The sequence below is a fragment of the Acanthopagrus latus genome, chromosome 22, assembly GCF_904848185.1.
Source record: "Acanthopagrus latus isolate v.2019 chromosome 22, fAcaLat1.1, whole genome shotgun sequence".
In the NCBI taxonomy this organism is placed as follows: Eukaryota; Metazoa; Chordata; class Actinopteri; order Spariformes; family Sparidae; genus Acanthopagrus; species Acanthopagrus latus.
In genome coordinates this window covers 25,162,955-25,180,011 of record NC_051060.1, presented here as the reverse complement: position 1 = coordinate 25,180,011, position 17,057 = coordinate 25,162,955, and the positions used below count along the sequence as shown (strand labels likewise).

At 43.0% G+C, this 17,057-nt stretch overlaps 1 protein-coding gene across 2 annotated transcripts in view; it reads right to left on the bottom strand.

Annotated features, from left to right (window-relative positions):
• Nucleotides 1-10,500: 10,500 nt before the first annotated feature.
• adgrg6 (adhesion G protein-coupled receptor G6) overlaps nucleotides 10,501-17,057 on the bottom strand; it is a 71,358-nt gene continuing 64,801 nt past the window's right edge. For both annotated transcript variants that reach the window (XM_037086833.1, XM_037086834.1), the window contains one exon: nucleotides 10,501-13,578. In XM_037086833.1, coding sequence (XP_036942728.1) covers nucleotides 13,367-13,578 — 212 coding nt within the window. In that variant the 3' untranslated portion in view covers nucleotides 10,501-13,366. The remainder of the gene's footprint in view (nucleotides 13,579-17,057) is intronic.

The following is a 17,057-nucleotide window of genomic DNA, read 5'->3' as shown; positions in this document are numbered from 1 at the left end:
ACAGACAGACAGACAGACAGACAGACAGACAGGCAGGCAGGTGCTACGACTGCAGGCTGATTCTGGATAAAAACACAAAGATGTTCTGAGCTCTCGTGACCAGAACGTCCCGATTGGTCCGATTCTGAAAACCACCTAATTCTGCCTGCAAATCCTCCTCATATTTGCTGTCCAGCAGTCACAGACCGGATCAACATTCCTGAGCGAGGAGGGAGACGTTTGATCTTCAGCGAGACGAAGAAAGTTCAATTAACTCGCAATCATTTGCATCTACGTGTAGAACCACAGGAGGCGGATGTGAAGGTGGTGCTCGGGGACAGATGAGCGTCGCGGTCGACCTCGAGGAGCTTTGGGAACCTACAGTAAAGTCCACGACGGTCCTGAATCTCTCTCGCCATCTTCTGCGCTGTTATTGGATCTGATTCTGTTGTCGGACCGTTTTGTCTCCGTCGCAGGGAAAACTTCCCCACATGTTCCAGGTCAGGCCGAGGTATTAGGGAGAGAAAGTGCTGCCAATTACTCTAAGTGATGAATGTTCGGTGTGCATGATGGAACACAGCGAGCTCCCTCGAGGCTCAAACAGATGGCGCTCGCCGTAAAAAATGCTTTTCTTCTCAGCTACCGAACAGAGATCATCGTCTCCAGAGATTACCGTTTCATTTGAATAATGTGGAGCACATATTCACACAGGCACGCAGAAAAACATGCGCCTCAGTGTTCAAAACAGGTCTGTGGTCGTCTGGGCAGGCTGACCGCTGCATCTGGGCTGCTGTAATTACCCCTCGGTGTTACAGTGAGGTCGCTTCGATCCAGGAAGTGCTCCTGCCTGTTCTCCTGCTTTGTTGTTGCTGCGTTGCAGTTGTGAGCCGGTGGGATTCTGCTGGAGAACGCACCACATCTGACGGTCTGCTCTGAAGCCTCCCCTCCTACACACCTCCTGCCCTCTGCATGCCAAACACCCACCTAAACCCTCAACCCACATCCCACAACCCACAGCCCCCCTCAGTCTGTGAGGGCTTGTGTTATTGAGGTGAGAGCAGCGAAGCCACTCGGCTCTGAACAGGCAGTATGTAAGGACACGGAGTCAGAGGAGTGGAGACGAGGCCGGCGGCTGTTCGCTTCATAAACAAACTGAACAAAGTGATAAAATGTCACCAAGGGAAAGATTTGACCCTGTTTTCTTTACAAAACAGACAAATACAACCGTCTGAATTCAAGTTTTTCTGTTGGTTCGATCTTCATCGTAAAACTCGAGTCATTAAACTGGACACAAGCTGTCATCACCAGCTGCTGCAGCCAAATATATTTTATCATGTGACACAGCCATGACACACAGCTACAGCCCTGATACAGCTGAAGGTGTTCTTACTCCACAAGTTACTGTCAGAATGCATCATATTACTAGTTACCTTCATTTAAAAGTAAGACTTTGAACAGAGCATCAGCCACCTACGGTCCTGTACTGAGTTCTCTGCCCGGACAGCTTAACAACCATTCACACCTGGACTCACCTGCCCTAGAAACCCACATGAAGGCCGGTTAGGTCCACGACCCACAAGCGGCCCTTAAAGACTCTTTAAGGAAACTCCCACACCATGTAGGGACACTCCCACACAGAGTTTCAAACCCTGCAGCTCCCCTCAAGTTAGTTAGAACTGAAGAAGCCTCTTGGACGAGACGTGACACATTTTCAATGAGTCCAGTTGCAGTTCTTGTTAGTTTGTTCCACCTCGTTTTTAGTTTGACGCCGTGTTTAAGCTCCATTAAGAGGATGATTAGTAATCGCTCAGAGGCAATGGATGGATGTTGAGAATACTGAGGATGAACCACACACAGAGTGAGTCAAAGCAGAACAGGAACTTCACAATTACTGAAAATGTCATTTGTTCCGCCTGAGCTTCAGACACTCGGCAGGTGCACATCAGGGACTCGTTAAAGTACAACGAGGCGTCATCACAGTGTGATGTGATGTGCTGCCAATTTATTGATTTAATGTCTAAAGGAAGAGAGGGTGGCTACAGCCCGCCTTTATTCAACCATCACACCAGATGTCATCGATTAAAGACGTGAAACGATGAATAAATCAAAGCAGCTGGAGACGACAGGACGCACTGAGAGCTGAGGAGTCCTCGGTTGTTCAGTGAGCATCGACTGACCAGCAGCAGCTTCTTCTGAAGCCCTCAGACAACCAGCTTCATCCTGGTCTCCAACCAGATGCAGCAGGACTGGAGGATGAGGACAAACTGTTTTGTCCTGTTTGTTCAGAGAAGGACAACCTGATCCACAGGGTGCACGTGCTCAAGGCCGTCATTACCCAGAATTCATCTGGTCATCGCTGAAGTCATTTGTTTGTCAGAGCAGCTGGCAGACACGTCAAACTGTGCAGATGAATGACTCAAACCTGATACTTACAAATTATAAAATATGTAATCACAGTTTTCATCAGATGTTTAAACCTTAATCAGTGTTGAGCTGCAGTTACCAGCTGTTTGCATGTCAGTGTTTCCATCTGCGCCGACTGTCCTTCAGTGAAGACAGGCTGTTGGTTTTTACCCAGAATGCCACAGAAGCTTCTGTAGACCATAATCACACTGCGGCCACCTTCCTCTGACAAACTGTCCGACTGCTGCGTTTCAGGAAGTGAATCTGACAAATTGTTTGCACTGAACTGAAAAGACGACAGGTGAACATCCGGGGGCACGTCGAGCCACGCTCCAGGTTAAACAACCTGTATGAGAGCCCATTAGCTTCTGTTAGCATTCACTGCTGGCCTCGCTAACATTACTTCTGCACGGTACGATAGTAAAAGGAGTAGATTAACTGAAAAATATCAGCGTAGTACAGTAGTGTTAGCCAGGAAGTGACTGAATGCTGATGTTTGCTGACAGGTAATCAAATGTGTCTAACAGAAGTCTACACACAGCTGACTGTCACTGCCCATCACTGTATCAGAGGTAAGATGATCAGACAACAAACCTGGAGCCAGAGGAAAGTGTGTGAACATGTCCAGGATGTTAGTTTCAGTTCAACTCTCACAAAAAATGTCAACACAAGCAGCTTTGAATTAAAAGTCAGTCTAAATAAGCAGATTAATTATGGTTTGTCTCATGTTTCTCTATGATTTGTTGGCTCGTCCTCGGAGCTGCAGTGGTATAAAACACACCTCCGTACGTTCAGCTCAGGAATGGACTGTGTAACCCTCCCTCCTCCCTCCTCATCCTCCCTCCTCCCTCGTCCTCCCTCCTCCCTCCCTCCTCGTCCTCCCTCCCTCCTCCCTCGTCCTCCCTCCCTCGTCCTCCCTCCCTCCTCGTCCTCCCTCCTCCCTCGTCCTCCCTCCTCCCTCCCTCCTCCCTCCTCGTCCTCCCTCCCTCCTCCCTCGTCCTCCCTCCCTCCTCCCTCCTCCCTCCTCCCTCGTCCTCCCTCCTCCCTCCTGCCCTTCCTTCCGACCGCACTTTATATCACGATATATACGACTCCATGAGCTCTGATGTTTGGTCAGCCTCCCCCCTCCTCCCTGCCTTCATCCCTGTTTTATGAGAAGAGTCGGCAGCTCGGTTTGCTGTTTTTGAATGTGTCAGACTGAACCTCTGATGGCGGACGGGGCCTGTTTCTCATCAGTGTCAAACGAAGCAAGAAGAAACAGAGATGAGAGTCGGTGATATGTGATGATGGGAGGAGAGGTGATCTGAGAGTAAATCTTGTTCTTGCTCCAGATTCCTGCAGTTCATTATATATTGTATATATTCTGGCCGTGAGTACACACACAGACGTATGGCTCAGTGTGCAGCATGCATGCCAGCATTAAGCTGTCTTTATTGGCCTTCGTCTCATCTGATACAGGAGTGGAAATCGCTGACTGGCCGACACAGTTTTCTCCCATCGCCCTCCGGTTCTGGTATTTCTCCCTGAAACCTCTTTAAATTTCACAGCCCTCAAACATTAATGTGTGTTCCAGCCGAGTCGTGTAAACAGAGACGATCTGACGGATCATTGTAGCTTCTGTGAGACAGCAGCTGACAGGAGAGTCTGTTCTGTAACAAGACCTGGTGCTGATTGAAACAGAGTGACTGACTGGATGGATCAGCAGAGAGCAACACCGACACTCTGACAGGACTGAGTGGAAGTGGACCGCAGGCCTGATGAGGGAGAGTGGAAACAGGTGAGCAGGTGACAGGGACATCTGGTGGACAGGTACAGACTGGCAGTGAAGGAGTCTGAGGAGTATGAATCAGTGTCACGCCTGCAAATTTAAAACATCTATTTTGGTTTATAACATTTTGCCTCCACAGATGATAGATTTCGGGTTGTGTGCAGGTTCTGGCTTCAGGTCCAACTTCACATCTGCCTGTTGTTCATCATGTTGAAGTCGTTTTCCTCTGGAGGAAACTTCTCCTTCTTCCATAAGCTGCTGGTCTGTGTAACGTACGAACATGAGTGAACTCTCAGTCGTCCTGGGACGCGGCGCTGATTTTGTTTCAGCTGCTTCGTGATCAATTGTTTTTTTTGAGACAGAAAACAATAACATAGTTTAAAGTTCTGGAGGTGAAGTTAAGGAGAACGTTCCTCCTCGAGTTTCAACGTTTCCTGAGTGTAGAGAGTTTTAATGAAACGCCTTCTCAGTCTGTGACAGGAATCCTCACTTTTCCTTGAAAGGAGAAGGTGCAAGCCAGAGACCACTGTTCAAGATGGCATCTCAACATCTGTAAGCATGAAACCACTGGATATTTTTAAAGACATGTTCAGCCATTTTTACGCCATGTTTGCCTCCTGAACAGTGTCAGGCCAGAGACCACTGTTCATTTTGATTTTCCAGACATGTTTGGAGAACAGAACATCGACTTCCTATATTAAACAATGTTAACATATATTTTTAAGTATTTAAAGAACATTAAAATCTTAAAGAATCTCAGATCTTAATCTATACTTTCGTGTTTAGATATGAATCTATCCATAAAATAACAAAAACAGGTTATCAATACTTTCCCCCATCTCTTCATTTAATCTGAGGATGTGCTGATAGATTATCTATGCATGTCGATTAGAGAATCTGTATTTGAGATCTAAATTATTTCTCAGAATTTAAATGAATCTTTAACATCTGGCTTCAAACATCTTCTGTAAACATCAGACTCCATGTAAGTATAACTTTGGTTCTGATGCAGCATGAAATCTACAGAGTAACTTACGATATTCAGTAAATGTCATATGTAACAAATGTGTTTCAGAAGTGCAGTACTTGAATAAATGCACTTAGTGACACTTCATCAGGGAGACACGAGGTGAGTTATTATCAACACTCTGTTAATGTGCAGGAACATTTGAACACAGCAGGAGGATTCACAGACTGACAGACGATTAAAACGTGTTTGATGTCAACATAACGAGCCGCTTCGTTAATCAGATCTGATCCCTGTGAACACGCTGGATCCAGAAGAGTTTCATGGTCCTGGTGGAGCATCATACCTGCGTCCTGCTGGTGTGAAGCAGCTCTCCAGATCCTCTGTCAGTCATGTAAACTGGTTTATTTATGGGTTTCAGGGATGATAGATGAGGGGAATTCAGAGTCTGTTTATTGCCAAACCACAGAAGTCTGGTGTAACCGCTGAAACGGCTCGTCTCTCCTGAATAAATCATGACAGTCGAGCTCGTCTGGCACACAACACGTTCTTCTCTCTCTCAGCGCTTAGTTAATTTTCACAGTAAGAGCGTATTGTGTCAGTAATCAGCCAGCACCTCGTCATAGTGATGCTTCTTTTTAATGACTTGTTTCTGCTGAAGATACGTGTGAAGTCATTAAGATGTCAGGGAAGCATGTTGTGCTTCAGGAGGCAGCCTGCAGATTAAAGTTAAGAGTGATGAAGAGTTTTACCCATAATCCTTAGTGTGAAGTGTCAAGTGCCTCCTCTCCCTCTAGAGTACAGTTACAAGGGGAATCGGTTGAAATAACCCCCATGAAATGCTTCAACTCCTCTCGACCCTCATCAGCAGTCATCAACAGACTGAATTTACATGGCTGCTGAGTTCCCCTGGCTCAGGGTGGGAGGCTCGGATGCAGAGATGATGTCATGCTGCTGTGTTCCAGGTTTCATGTTGTATAAACGTAGTAAATCTGACAAATAATTACACAATTATATTTTATTTAATTATAATTTGACTGCCAAATGGGGCATTAATTAGCTCAGTAGGTAGAGCGTACAGAGGCTTTGTCCTGGCTGCAGCGGCCCCGGGTTCAAGGCCGGTCTGGGCCCCACATCCAGATTTACTGTTGGATGTTATCAAACAGTTATGTTAGCTTGGAAGTGGCTGAACATTAACGTTAGCAAATTTGTTGTTTAATAGCCCAGATCCATCTATCATTTCACATAGCATAAATCAAATGTAATGTAAGCTAGGAAGCTCTAGAATGCTAATATTAGCTGATATTAAATGTGTTGTTTGTCTGCTGCCAATCGGGAAGTTGTCAAGTGACAGCAATCTGTCAGATTCTCTTGGTTCATACATCATGAAACCTGGAACACAGCAGCAGCATTCAAGCCTCCCACCCTGAGCGTCACGCACCAAATGGCAACAACAATGTAGCATTAGCCTGCCAGTATGTCAGCGAAGTGGTGATCGTTACATGCTTCACCCTACCCCGAGGGGGAGACCAGCTTCTCTGTGTTGTTTGGTGAAAGAAATTCAAAGTAGTGTAATCAGTTATGCATTACATTTTGGAAGTAACTTGCCCAACACTGGCTGCAGTGCAGTTTCACCTCAGGACCCCCTGATGGTCCTCCTTCATCCTCAGACACAGTTCAGATCAGCTGCTCTGCTTCCAAACCACAGACTTCATCCAGACCCAGCAGGAGTCAGATCCATGTTGGCCAGCAGCAGAGTGAAACCAGTGAAACCAGAGCGGTGTGTGGTTTGTGTGCGTGTTTATAAAACCACTGTATCTCCATCCGCTGTGTGATAAATGATGTGGGAGTTGTGTTGGGTTTTCCCTCCTTTGACTCCTGGCAGATACAGTATAACAACAGACCTCTCACATTTCTCGCCCAGAGATTAGTGGATTAGCTACTTCACCACATACTTAAGGAGAAATCCCAATGTTGTGATTGGCTAATGAAGTGCAGATAAGATGGTGTTGAGATCGAAAGGTGAAACTACAACCGACTCCCTATTGGAGGTCGGCTGGAGGTTTGGCGGAGACTCCATGTGGTCGTGAGGCGTCTGTGTTGAACTTTGAGTCTGAGGATTTAGATTCCAGTGACCAGAAAAAAATGCTGGTTCTACAGATCACTTGAATTTACATGTGTCATTTCATTGTCACATTACATGTATATGTGCTGACTGGACGAGGACGGGATGCTGGTGGAGTGACAGCAGGCTGCCAAGCAACAGACCGCTGTACGAGACTGTGTTTCAACATTTGTTAGCATGAAGCCACTGGATATTTTAAACGTAACATTGGGAAGTTTTCCAGCCGTGTTGGTGGCAATAAATATACAGAATAAACATTTGAGCTACCAAACCAGGGACCGCTGTTCAAGACTGTGTTTCAACATTTGGAAGCATGAAACCACTGAATGTTTTCTCAGGTGATGTTGAGACATTTTCCAGCCACGTGATGTTAAGCAGGTTTACTGAGGTTCAACCACAGAACCACGTGTTGAACTCTCCAACCTAAAATAGACACATTAGGTTTTTTCAGTGAGCAGAAACTGTAACGTTGTCTTCTGTAGCACTGACAAAGAACTGCTGTAATAAGTGAGGGGAAATGGATTTTAAAACTTAAACTATAAACTAAACTACTTAAATTTTAAACCATAAATCCTAAATAATGTTGCTACATCATAAATGTATTATTTTTTACCATTAAATATCTGAGAGTATCTGAGAGTGATGACAGTGGTTATTTGAAATAATCAGAGTTGTTGCAAAATAATGAAGACAGTTCAACCGAAAGAAATATAAGTATCAACACATCTGTGATGAAAGCTTAAAGCTCAAACAGGTGAACCTTGTGGTGAATGTTGCTGCAGCAAGATGCCAAAAACATTCAAATGTGGATTAATGCAGATGAAAAAAGTCCCCAACAAATGAACTGTTTCCTCCTGTTTGTTGAAAACTAGAACAAACAGCTGTTAAAGGGAAATACTGAATGTATTTGTGAGGTGTATAAAACACTGATACCTGCAGAAGAAAACACACCTTACATATATATTACCTTATAACTTATTAATATATATACTACAAGCCTGATGATTATCTCCAAGTGTAAATAACACAAACACTGAAGATTATAGAAGAAGAAGAAGTTTATTTATTAATGTCATCTTCCTGCTGTTTTTCTGTCGTGCTCTCTGTAGTCTGAAACATCTGTGAGTTCACCGGTGCCAGCAGTAAAGATGGAAGCCATCGGGTGAACATGTGAGACATTAGACACAAATTAATCTTGAACTGTATATTTATTGCTTATTGACGACATTTGGATGTGAAGACATTAAAAACAGGAACTATGTTTTCCACCCTGAGGTTGAACTCCGGCCAGCGACTGACTCAGAATGGCCGAGCGCTACCACTGGAGCTGAAGCAAAGGATCTTCTTCAGTCCCTGAGGATTTGTCTCTGAACGCCGAAAAATGCATTCTTCTGCCACACTGGGCACAAGAAAAGAGAAACGAGGGCCTGACTGTCAGTTCCATGCGTGCTTCACTACACAGTCAGGCTTTGGTGTAAAACAATATTGGCTCCATGTGGACAATGAAGGTCTGGTTAGCCAACAGTTGATGAGTTCAGAGTCTGAACTTCTCTTCTGAAGGCTTCTCTGTGTTCGTCCTCTCAGTGCAGATGATCATCTGGTTGAAACGAGATGAATCTAAATCAAAGAGGAGCTGCGATCAGCTGCAGGCTCGGAGAAACTGGACGCACACATCTAAAGATTTCTTTATCAGTTAATGTCCTGACATCCACTGAACTTTGGAAATCATTCACTAAACATTTGAAATGACCACATCAACACCATAAAATGATTATATACTAATTATCTTTACGACCACAGTGATGTAAACTGGAGGATGGATGTGATTCATTAAGTATTGAGCCAAGTGCCACAAACGCCCCACTGTTAATCCTGCAGATGGGAGTTCAAGTTAAAGTCTAAAATGTACAGAAATGTTTATTATTAACTGAAATTTGAATAATAATGTTTTCAAAGTTTATGGTCTTTTAAAGATAAGTGTTAAAGTCTTATGTTGACTGTCCATTTTAACTTCAATAAAGTTGTGTATTTATTTTTAAGTCATTATATTTAATGTGTCCTGGACAAACATGTATGTGGTACTGATGAAACTAGAGTTACTGCCTCAGAGTCGTATGCGTCCACACACCAAGTTGCTGTTTCTGAGCTGTGGTGTTAAAGAAAAGCCTGAAAAGTTTTTTACAGAACTGTATGATGTCACAGTGAAGTTGACCTTTGACCTTTCAGATATCAAATCTCATCAATTTACCATTTTACCCTATGAGATGTTTGTGTAAAGGTTGCCACAATCAGCATTTGACTTGTTGAGTAATGGCTGAGTAAACAGTGACCTTCGACCAATAAAATCTAATCACTTCACCCTCGAGTCCAAGTGGACGTTTGGGCCAAATTCGAGGAAAGTCCCCTCAAAGCCTGCTTGAGATATCACATTCACAACGAGAACGAGACGGACACAAAACCCCAAAACATAAAAATCCAAAGAATCAACAACTTGAGACGTGAAGGTCAGAGGTAAAAATAATGAATAAAATGAGTGCTGACAGTGAGAACGTTACAGCAGAGAGTTGTTCTCTCTTGTGCACTTATAAATAAAGACTTTCTGGTAACTTTATCATAATTGAACTAATTATATGTGATAATTATGTTAAACTATCGTAACCTCAACAGTCCTAAAGGTCAGTTCACTCCAGATCAGCTCAACATGTATATATTTTTGTCTCTAAAGATCCAATTTGTAACATAGTTGATTATGAATCTCATTCCCAACTCGGACCAGCTACCGACTCAAAGCGTCAGTTTGACAAGTTGGGAATGAGACTCAATGAACTGACTTTCAGATTGGACCTTTAGATGAACTTCCTCTGGAAACCAACATCAGTTCCTAAGCTCAGTACAACTAACTCAATAAAAACTTTCTCATAACTTTCAGTCAGCAATGTGGAGTAGGACGCCATCCCACTTGTTGGCAAAATGACCAAATGAATCCCCCTCGTTCAGCTGCCCTCTCCACTCCCTCACGGCCACTAATAAACAGTCCAGTTCAGAGGTTATTACTTTACCCAGCTTGCTAAATCTTTACAAATGTAAATTTGCAACATTAAGAAATGCACTTTGTTAACATTTGTTCTTGTGACTTTAAAGATATTAAAACTTCTGGATGTTATTGGGAAGAACTGGACTGAGAGAATAAAAACATACCTGCGTTTCCTTTGAGCTGCAACTGGAAGCTGGAAGAATATTCCATTCACCAAAGCAAAGCTTAATTAAAAGTTTTTAATGAGGCAGTGCAACCAACAGTCAGGTGATTTCTATGAACCAGAACTTTTCCATCCAAATGAAGCCTAAACAGAACCTTAAAGACCACAGCATCACATCAAGTCAGTTTCAGTTATGGCAAATAAACATCTTAATGGGATCAACTGAACAGAGCTGCAGCCTTTCAGGGGCGATAATATGTTCCAAACCTCTTTGCTGATGACTGAATGTTCTACTGGAACCAAGAGGGGAATTTTTTTTGTACATTAATTAAAGTTTATTGGAGAGCTGATATGATGATAGACGGCTGCATTAACCAGTCCACAGAGGAACCTCATTATTTATAAGCCCAAACTATGTGCATGACTTGACAAAATGCTTCCTTTTGGAATTTGGCTGAACTGATTGTTGCGGTGATAATGTCTCCTAAGAGCTGCACCTTCATGCTAGGACTTCTGTATACCGTCATGAGAACAAATTAAAAATACAGATGAACACAAATCAGATTCCTGTCTTGAACAGTATTAATGTTGCTGTGGATTACACCCTGCATGACGAGCACAGGGAACTGAGCTTCAGTGCTCGTTTTTTTTCTTTTTTATCCTTAGAACCTATGACCATTGACAGTGTTTGAGCACCTTGACTGACAGGTCAGCAGCTTTCAGGTAGAAGACTAATTATTCTCCTGTTCTGTTTCATCCATCCTAAGACGTCTGCCTTTCCTTTAACTGTGACTTGTTCCTCACCGAGATGAAAAGGACAGCAGACTGTGGGACTGCACTGCATGGGCAGTTGAAGTATGTTTGGGTTTGTATATACAGTCCTGGTAACCCTTCCAGGACCTCATGAAGGAATGAACAAAAGCATGTGGACACATTATAACACTATAGAATAAGGCACATAGAATAGATAGATCATCAATATTTACAGAGGATATGGCTCCACACACACATGCACACAGCCAGTTTAAACAAACATCACAGTATTAACAAAACACCAAGACATAACAGCTTACTTTTTTTTCTAACAGAACTTTTTCTCTTCTTCTCACCTTGTGTTTATTCTTTCCTCCCCTCTCTGCTCCCTTTCATTTCCTCTCAGTTCCACAGTCTGGCAGCCACTTCAGCCAATTCTGTTATTTGATATGATACAGTAGAATCGCGTCAACGCTCTCTGACCACCCTGCAGCTGTCAGATGCCCCCAAATATCCAGGAAATCCTGGATTCGAATACCATAATGTGCGACTTTGTCCATGATTATCTTAACGTGGTCTGTGGGTTTTAAACAGTTTGTTGCAGGGAGTTCACAGGCTTCGTTTTGAACATTTTGCTTGAAAAGGCAGTTTTCTCCTTGATGAACAGGAACTTTTATACAAAGTGAAGACAGTGCATTAAGATGCTGGCTCTGGTTTCAATCATTAACTGATCAGCCACACAGGACTCAAAGGTTAGTCCTGAAGGTCCTAGAAAGGACTACCAGGTGAAGTAAAGAACATTGATTGCCTTGTTACAATGCTGTGCTCTTCAGTCCAGGCACTCATGTGAATGGCACTTGACATGCACCACCAACCCAAACACAGTTAAAGACCAAGTACATCCACTCATGGAAACTGTATTCACAGATGGCAGTGGTGCCCCGAGGACTGTGAAGAAGGGGTTGACCTGGCCTCCAAATATACCAGATCCCAATCTGACTGAGCGTCAGTGATGTGCAGCATTAGGTACAATATCAATATCGCCGGATCTGCCACCAACACCCTCATGGCAGAGATGTTCTGGCACATCCCTTTTAATACCTGATCAGATTTGAATCTTGGGAAATTTGGAGGCCATGTTGATGCCTCAACCTCACTGTCATGTTCCTCGGGCCATTACAGTCATCCTGCCATCAGGGAGTGAAACAGCCCTGAGGGTGTGGACTCAGTCTGTAACAGTGAGGTGTGTGTCAAGTGACACCACAGGAATTCTAGGACCAACGGTTTCCCAGCAGAACATTGCATTAAAACAAGATGATCCATGTTACTGACTTCACCTGTTACAAGTTCTAGGTGATCAGTGTAGCTGCATTTGTATTAAGTAAAACTACTGATTAGTATCTTATCACACAAACCAACCTGCTCTTCATGAATTCTGATGACTAGATATATAAGAAATCTTGAGTGTTTGTGAATCAGTTGGGGCTCCTACAACAGCTGTGACTGCCAACAATGAAAATGATGGAATAACAATTAAACACATTAAAATTAAACAAGGGAGTCTGATTCGAAGCTCCAGGGCTGAGGAGGGACGGCGGAACGGATCCAGGCATCTAAATGACAGGAGGCAGACAGTGGTTAAAAACAAAACAAAACAAAACAAAACAAAAACGGACATTCCAGAACAAGTTCCACGCACATGTCACACCACAAAGGTTGGTGGTGTTGAGGAAGTTCCAGAAGCGTAGAGAGTTCAAAAAACGTAAGACGGGGAATTCTAGAACCCTCCGTTGTGGCAGAAGCTCAGGAGAGTTCTAGAACAGTTGGAGCAGTTCCAGAAGTTCCAGAGCAGATTTGAAAACTGACAGGAAGTGTTGGGAAGAGTTCCAAAACATGTAGAATATCAGACTTTGGACTTCCAGAATGTTACGGGTAGTTCCAGAACAGGAAAAATTCTGGAATGTTGGGTGGCAGTTCCAGAATAACAAAACAGAAGCCTTAAATAGTTTTGTGGGCAGTTCCCAAACGAGTCGGGTCCCATCGCTGCCCTATTCTCCTCCGTCACTGAAGCTGCCGGCAGGATGGTGTCACAACATTCCTAGAGTTATATAGAGGCTGTTCCAAACCCTGGAGGGAAGCTACCGAGGGTTGGCCCCAGAACACTGAGTGAAGCTCTAGAACCTGGTGCTGTGGGCAAAGCTGTCAGACATGATGATGTTCTTGTAGAAGTTGTCAGAGCGTGTAGAACAGTAATCCTTCACCTTGTCGATCATCTGGCTGACAGGGAGGATGGAGGACGAGGAGGGAGAGGAGTTGGGCTGCACTTCTGAGGAGGAAGGGGACGAGGAAATGCTCCTGGGGCTGGTTTGGTTGGAGTAACATTTATCTGCATTTTGGGAACAAAAAAAGACAGGGACACACAAGGATTATAACTTGACTATGCAGTAATAAATGGATTGTTAGAAGAAAAGGTAAGAATCTTTAATATGATTTAATTTAGGGGTGCAGAATATGTTATCTCTGGTGACCGACCAAATGGACACTTCTATCTCAAGAGCTACCACCGAAAACTCCAGTGACATTCCACAATGAAACATCAAGCCAGAGTCTTCGTGACACAAGGAGTCTGTACTTACAAGCAACTCTTCACCACTACAGAGCTCCTGGATAAAATGATTGCACTGGTGGACTCCATCAGTGAAACAACAAGGACCCAAGACGAAAAAATTGAATTATCAGAACAGTCACGGAATCCATCAAGAGGAGGTCAAAGGTAACTGGGCAGGAGACTGTGGACAGCCAGAGACAATCCACAATCTTTTGAACGCGTTACGGTCTCTTATTATGCAACCAAAATGTAATTATATTGTCACATGAGACAGCTCTATCTGTGGAGGAAGGATTCTGGGTCTTAATGTGATCAGGACAAAAGGATTTCTCATTCTTGAGAACAGATCTTAACCTGAAAAAAAAACTTTAGGGCGAGATCATTTCAGCTTTTGGGAAACAGTCCCAGGCTTTGCTGTTGGTACTTTGAGTAAAATAGATAATTGAATTATTCTCACTGCAGTTGTCAACCCATTTTTAAGACAAGGTTTCAATGAATGCAATGCACAACTTTTACAACTACAATTACTACCTCATGTTATTCTCCCAGAGGAGCCCGCCACAGGAAAAACAGCTTAATGAGTGCAATTTCTGACCATCTGTACCAGACCTTTGATTCTCTGTGTCTTTATTCGTATATAGTCACATTGCTGTGTTAAAGTCTGACTCTAGGCTTTCCAGGCAATATGGTTGATGTTTTTAGTTTTTCTCTTAAGAATGAGGCTGCTTAGTTTGGCGTTCTTCCCTCCCAGCCCCTTGCAATTATAACATTTTCAGAGCCAACGGATAACACAACCAGGCCAAGTGAAGCCTCAGTAGGTCATGTTGAGGATTTCCAATAGCAGCCTTGTTTACACAGGCATATGTGAATATCATTTTCAACTTGATCCCTGGATAATTTTTCAAAATATGTGCATACCTGATATAGAATGACAACTTCCAGTGCTGCAATGTTTGGATATCATTATGCTGCCATTTGTCATTTGGAGCATGAAAACTCTTGTGTAATGGGGATTATGTGTTATTAGACTTCAGAGAACTTGGATGAAGCATTAGAAGAGATTGCTAAAACATAATTAACATGCAATGTCTCAGGACAAATCTTAAAGGTCAGATACATTTTTCTATAAAGCCTCCAATAAAAATATGAACACACTGAGCAGATCTGTTTTCAGATGGATTCTTTAACCTGAAAAACAATTAAGAAAACTTAAGAGTTTCCTACTTCCATGTAAATAAGGTCACTTGGCATCACTGGCGCAAGTTGTGAAAACAGATTGTTGTATTAAATCATAAACCATCACTAATCAGCACAGGTTGTGCAGCAGGTAACAGAAAATTAGAATGCCAGGTGAAGAAGTATGATGATTGACCAAATCTATATGGATGATGTCAGCATGGACGGTTGGGTCAAACAAGAACAGGACTTCAATCCAGCTGGCTGTTACAGAAGTACCGTATAGCTTCAAACCAACACACAATGTTTTCCTAAACCCAATAAAACTGTGATTGTCTGGTTGTCTGCCACGCCTGTAGCTTTTACATTGCTGCGTGGTTTTGTGAACAGTTAAATGTGTTATTTTAAGAGTCAATGACAACCGATCGATACAGTTGGTTACGTATGAAGACACTATCTCTAGATACATTTCTGCCAATGTCAAGACGTCTGGAAAAAGTTAATATGTTGAATGTTCAGTGTCTTCATGGAACCTTTGACTAAAGCATCAGAGTGAACTTTACATTTTCTGATTTATTTGAGGATCTTTATGGTTGTTGCAGCTGTGAAATGAGCTCAGGTATCAGACAAATACATTCATCTACTGGATGAGAGTGTCAACATAAATTTACAGTCATGTCATTTTAGTCAACCTTCTTTATTGTAAGTTGGACCAACAATAGCATCTTTCACAGTTGTACGTCTTGGAATGTTCTTACAGGAAATGAGCCAATGTATATAAGCAAAATGTATAAAATTAGAGCCAACTCAAGCACATACTGTCTGGTCCTCTGGTACCATCAAGAAGGCCTCTGAATCATGCTGTTCAGCCAAAGTCTTCCTTGGCATGACAATGTTTAATCACTGCTCTGTGCTATATGTGACCAATTTTTTAAAAAAGGAATGAATTTGCCATATTTTCTTTCTCAACATACACCCAAGATTCCCAGCCTCTCTTCCAAACTAGTGTCCCGATGCAACATGAAGTTACGGGGTCAGAATCGAGTTGCCTGTTGGCGCGGGCCACAGTCACGACTTCCCTGAATCCTGCATCACTGATTATGCCCCTGGCTCCTCACAGCGATGTGCAGCTGGTCCCATCCAGCAATTCTGACTTCTGAAATGTCCTATGATGTCACATATAATCTATGTTTGTTTTTGTTTCCGTGTCCCCTCTGAACCACAGAAACATTTTCCCCTCAGATTCACTCCAGCGTGCACTTCAGGACAAAGATTGAAACTGTAAAAGTAAAGACCTGTGGAAACGACCGCTGGCCATGAACTAGGTACATGTTGTGAGATGGACTTATTCTCTGACCTCAAACATCCAGAAACCATTCAATAAGAAATGGATGCTGGTGCAGAAACTCTTAACTGTGCCAAAAAGTTGAGGAGAAGATCCTGTATTCAGCCCATGATGCCTGCTTACAGTGGAAGTTATGAGCTGGTTCATTTTGTTACATGTTGGAACAGGCGCAGTGCTACCAGAGCGCACTGGAGCACCACTCTTTAGAAGTGAGCAAATAAAATGTTCACTGTTTGTTTAATCTGGTTAAAAATAAGTCACAACCATGACTCAAGCTCATGTCATGCCAGAGAGCCAAAGAACAATGACAAAACAGAACGGTCGAAGATGTCATGTCCACATTTGAGGTGTACTGATTACTTCATGACGTCAATTCATGCTTTGCTTTGACTGACGTGTTATATTCTGATCACGACGAAGTCCAACATTTAATCAGGTGCTCAATTATTACTGACTAAAGCACCGAAACTGTAGGAACAACAGTGACTTGACCTTCAAAACATTTGGCCATTTGTTGCTGTAACTAATAATAATAATTGTTCCAGATCAGCTCCAGATTTTAAAGGTAATCATATTGTTTCACTACTAGAGTCAGAGGAGAGCGCACAGTACAACTGGCCAGTATTTCACCATCAGGTATTTTAATTTCCAAACAGTCTAATCTGTAAATCCAGTTGTGGCTTGATTGTGGCTGACATTAAAAGTCATAAAAACGGCTTCAGAGTCGGTGGCAGTT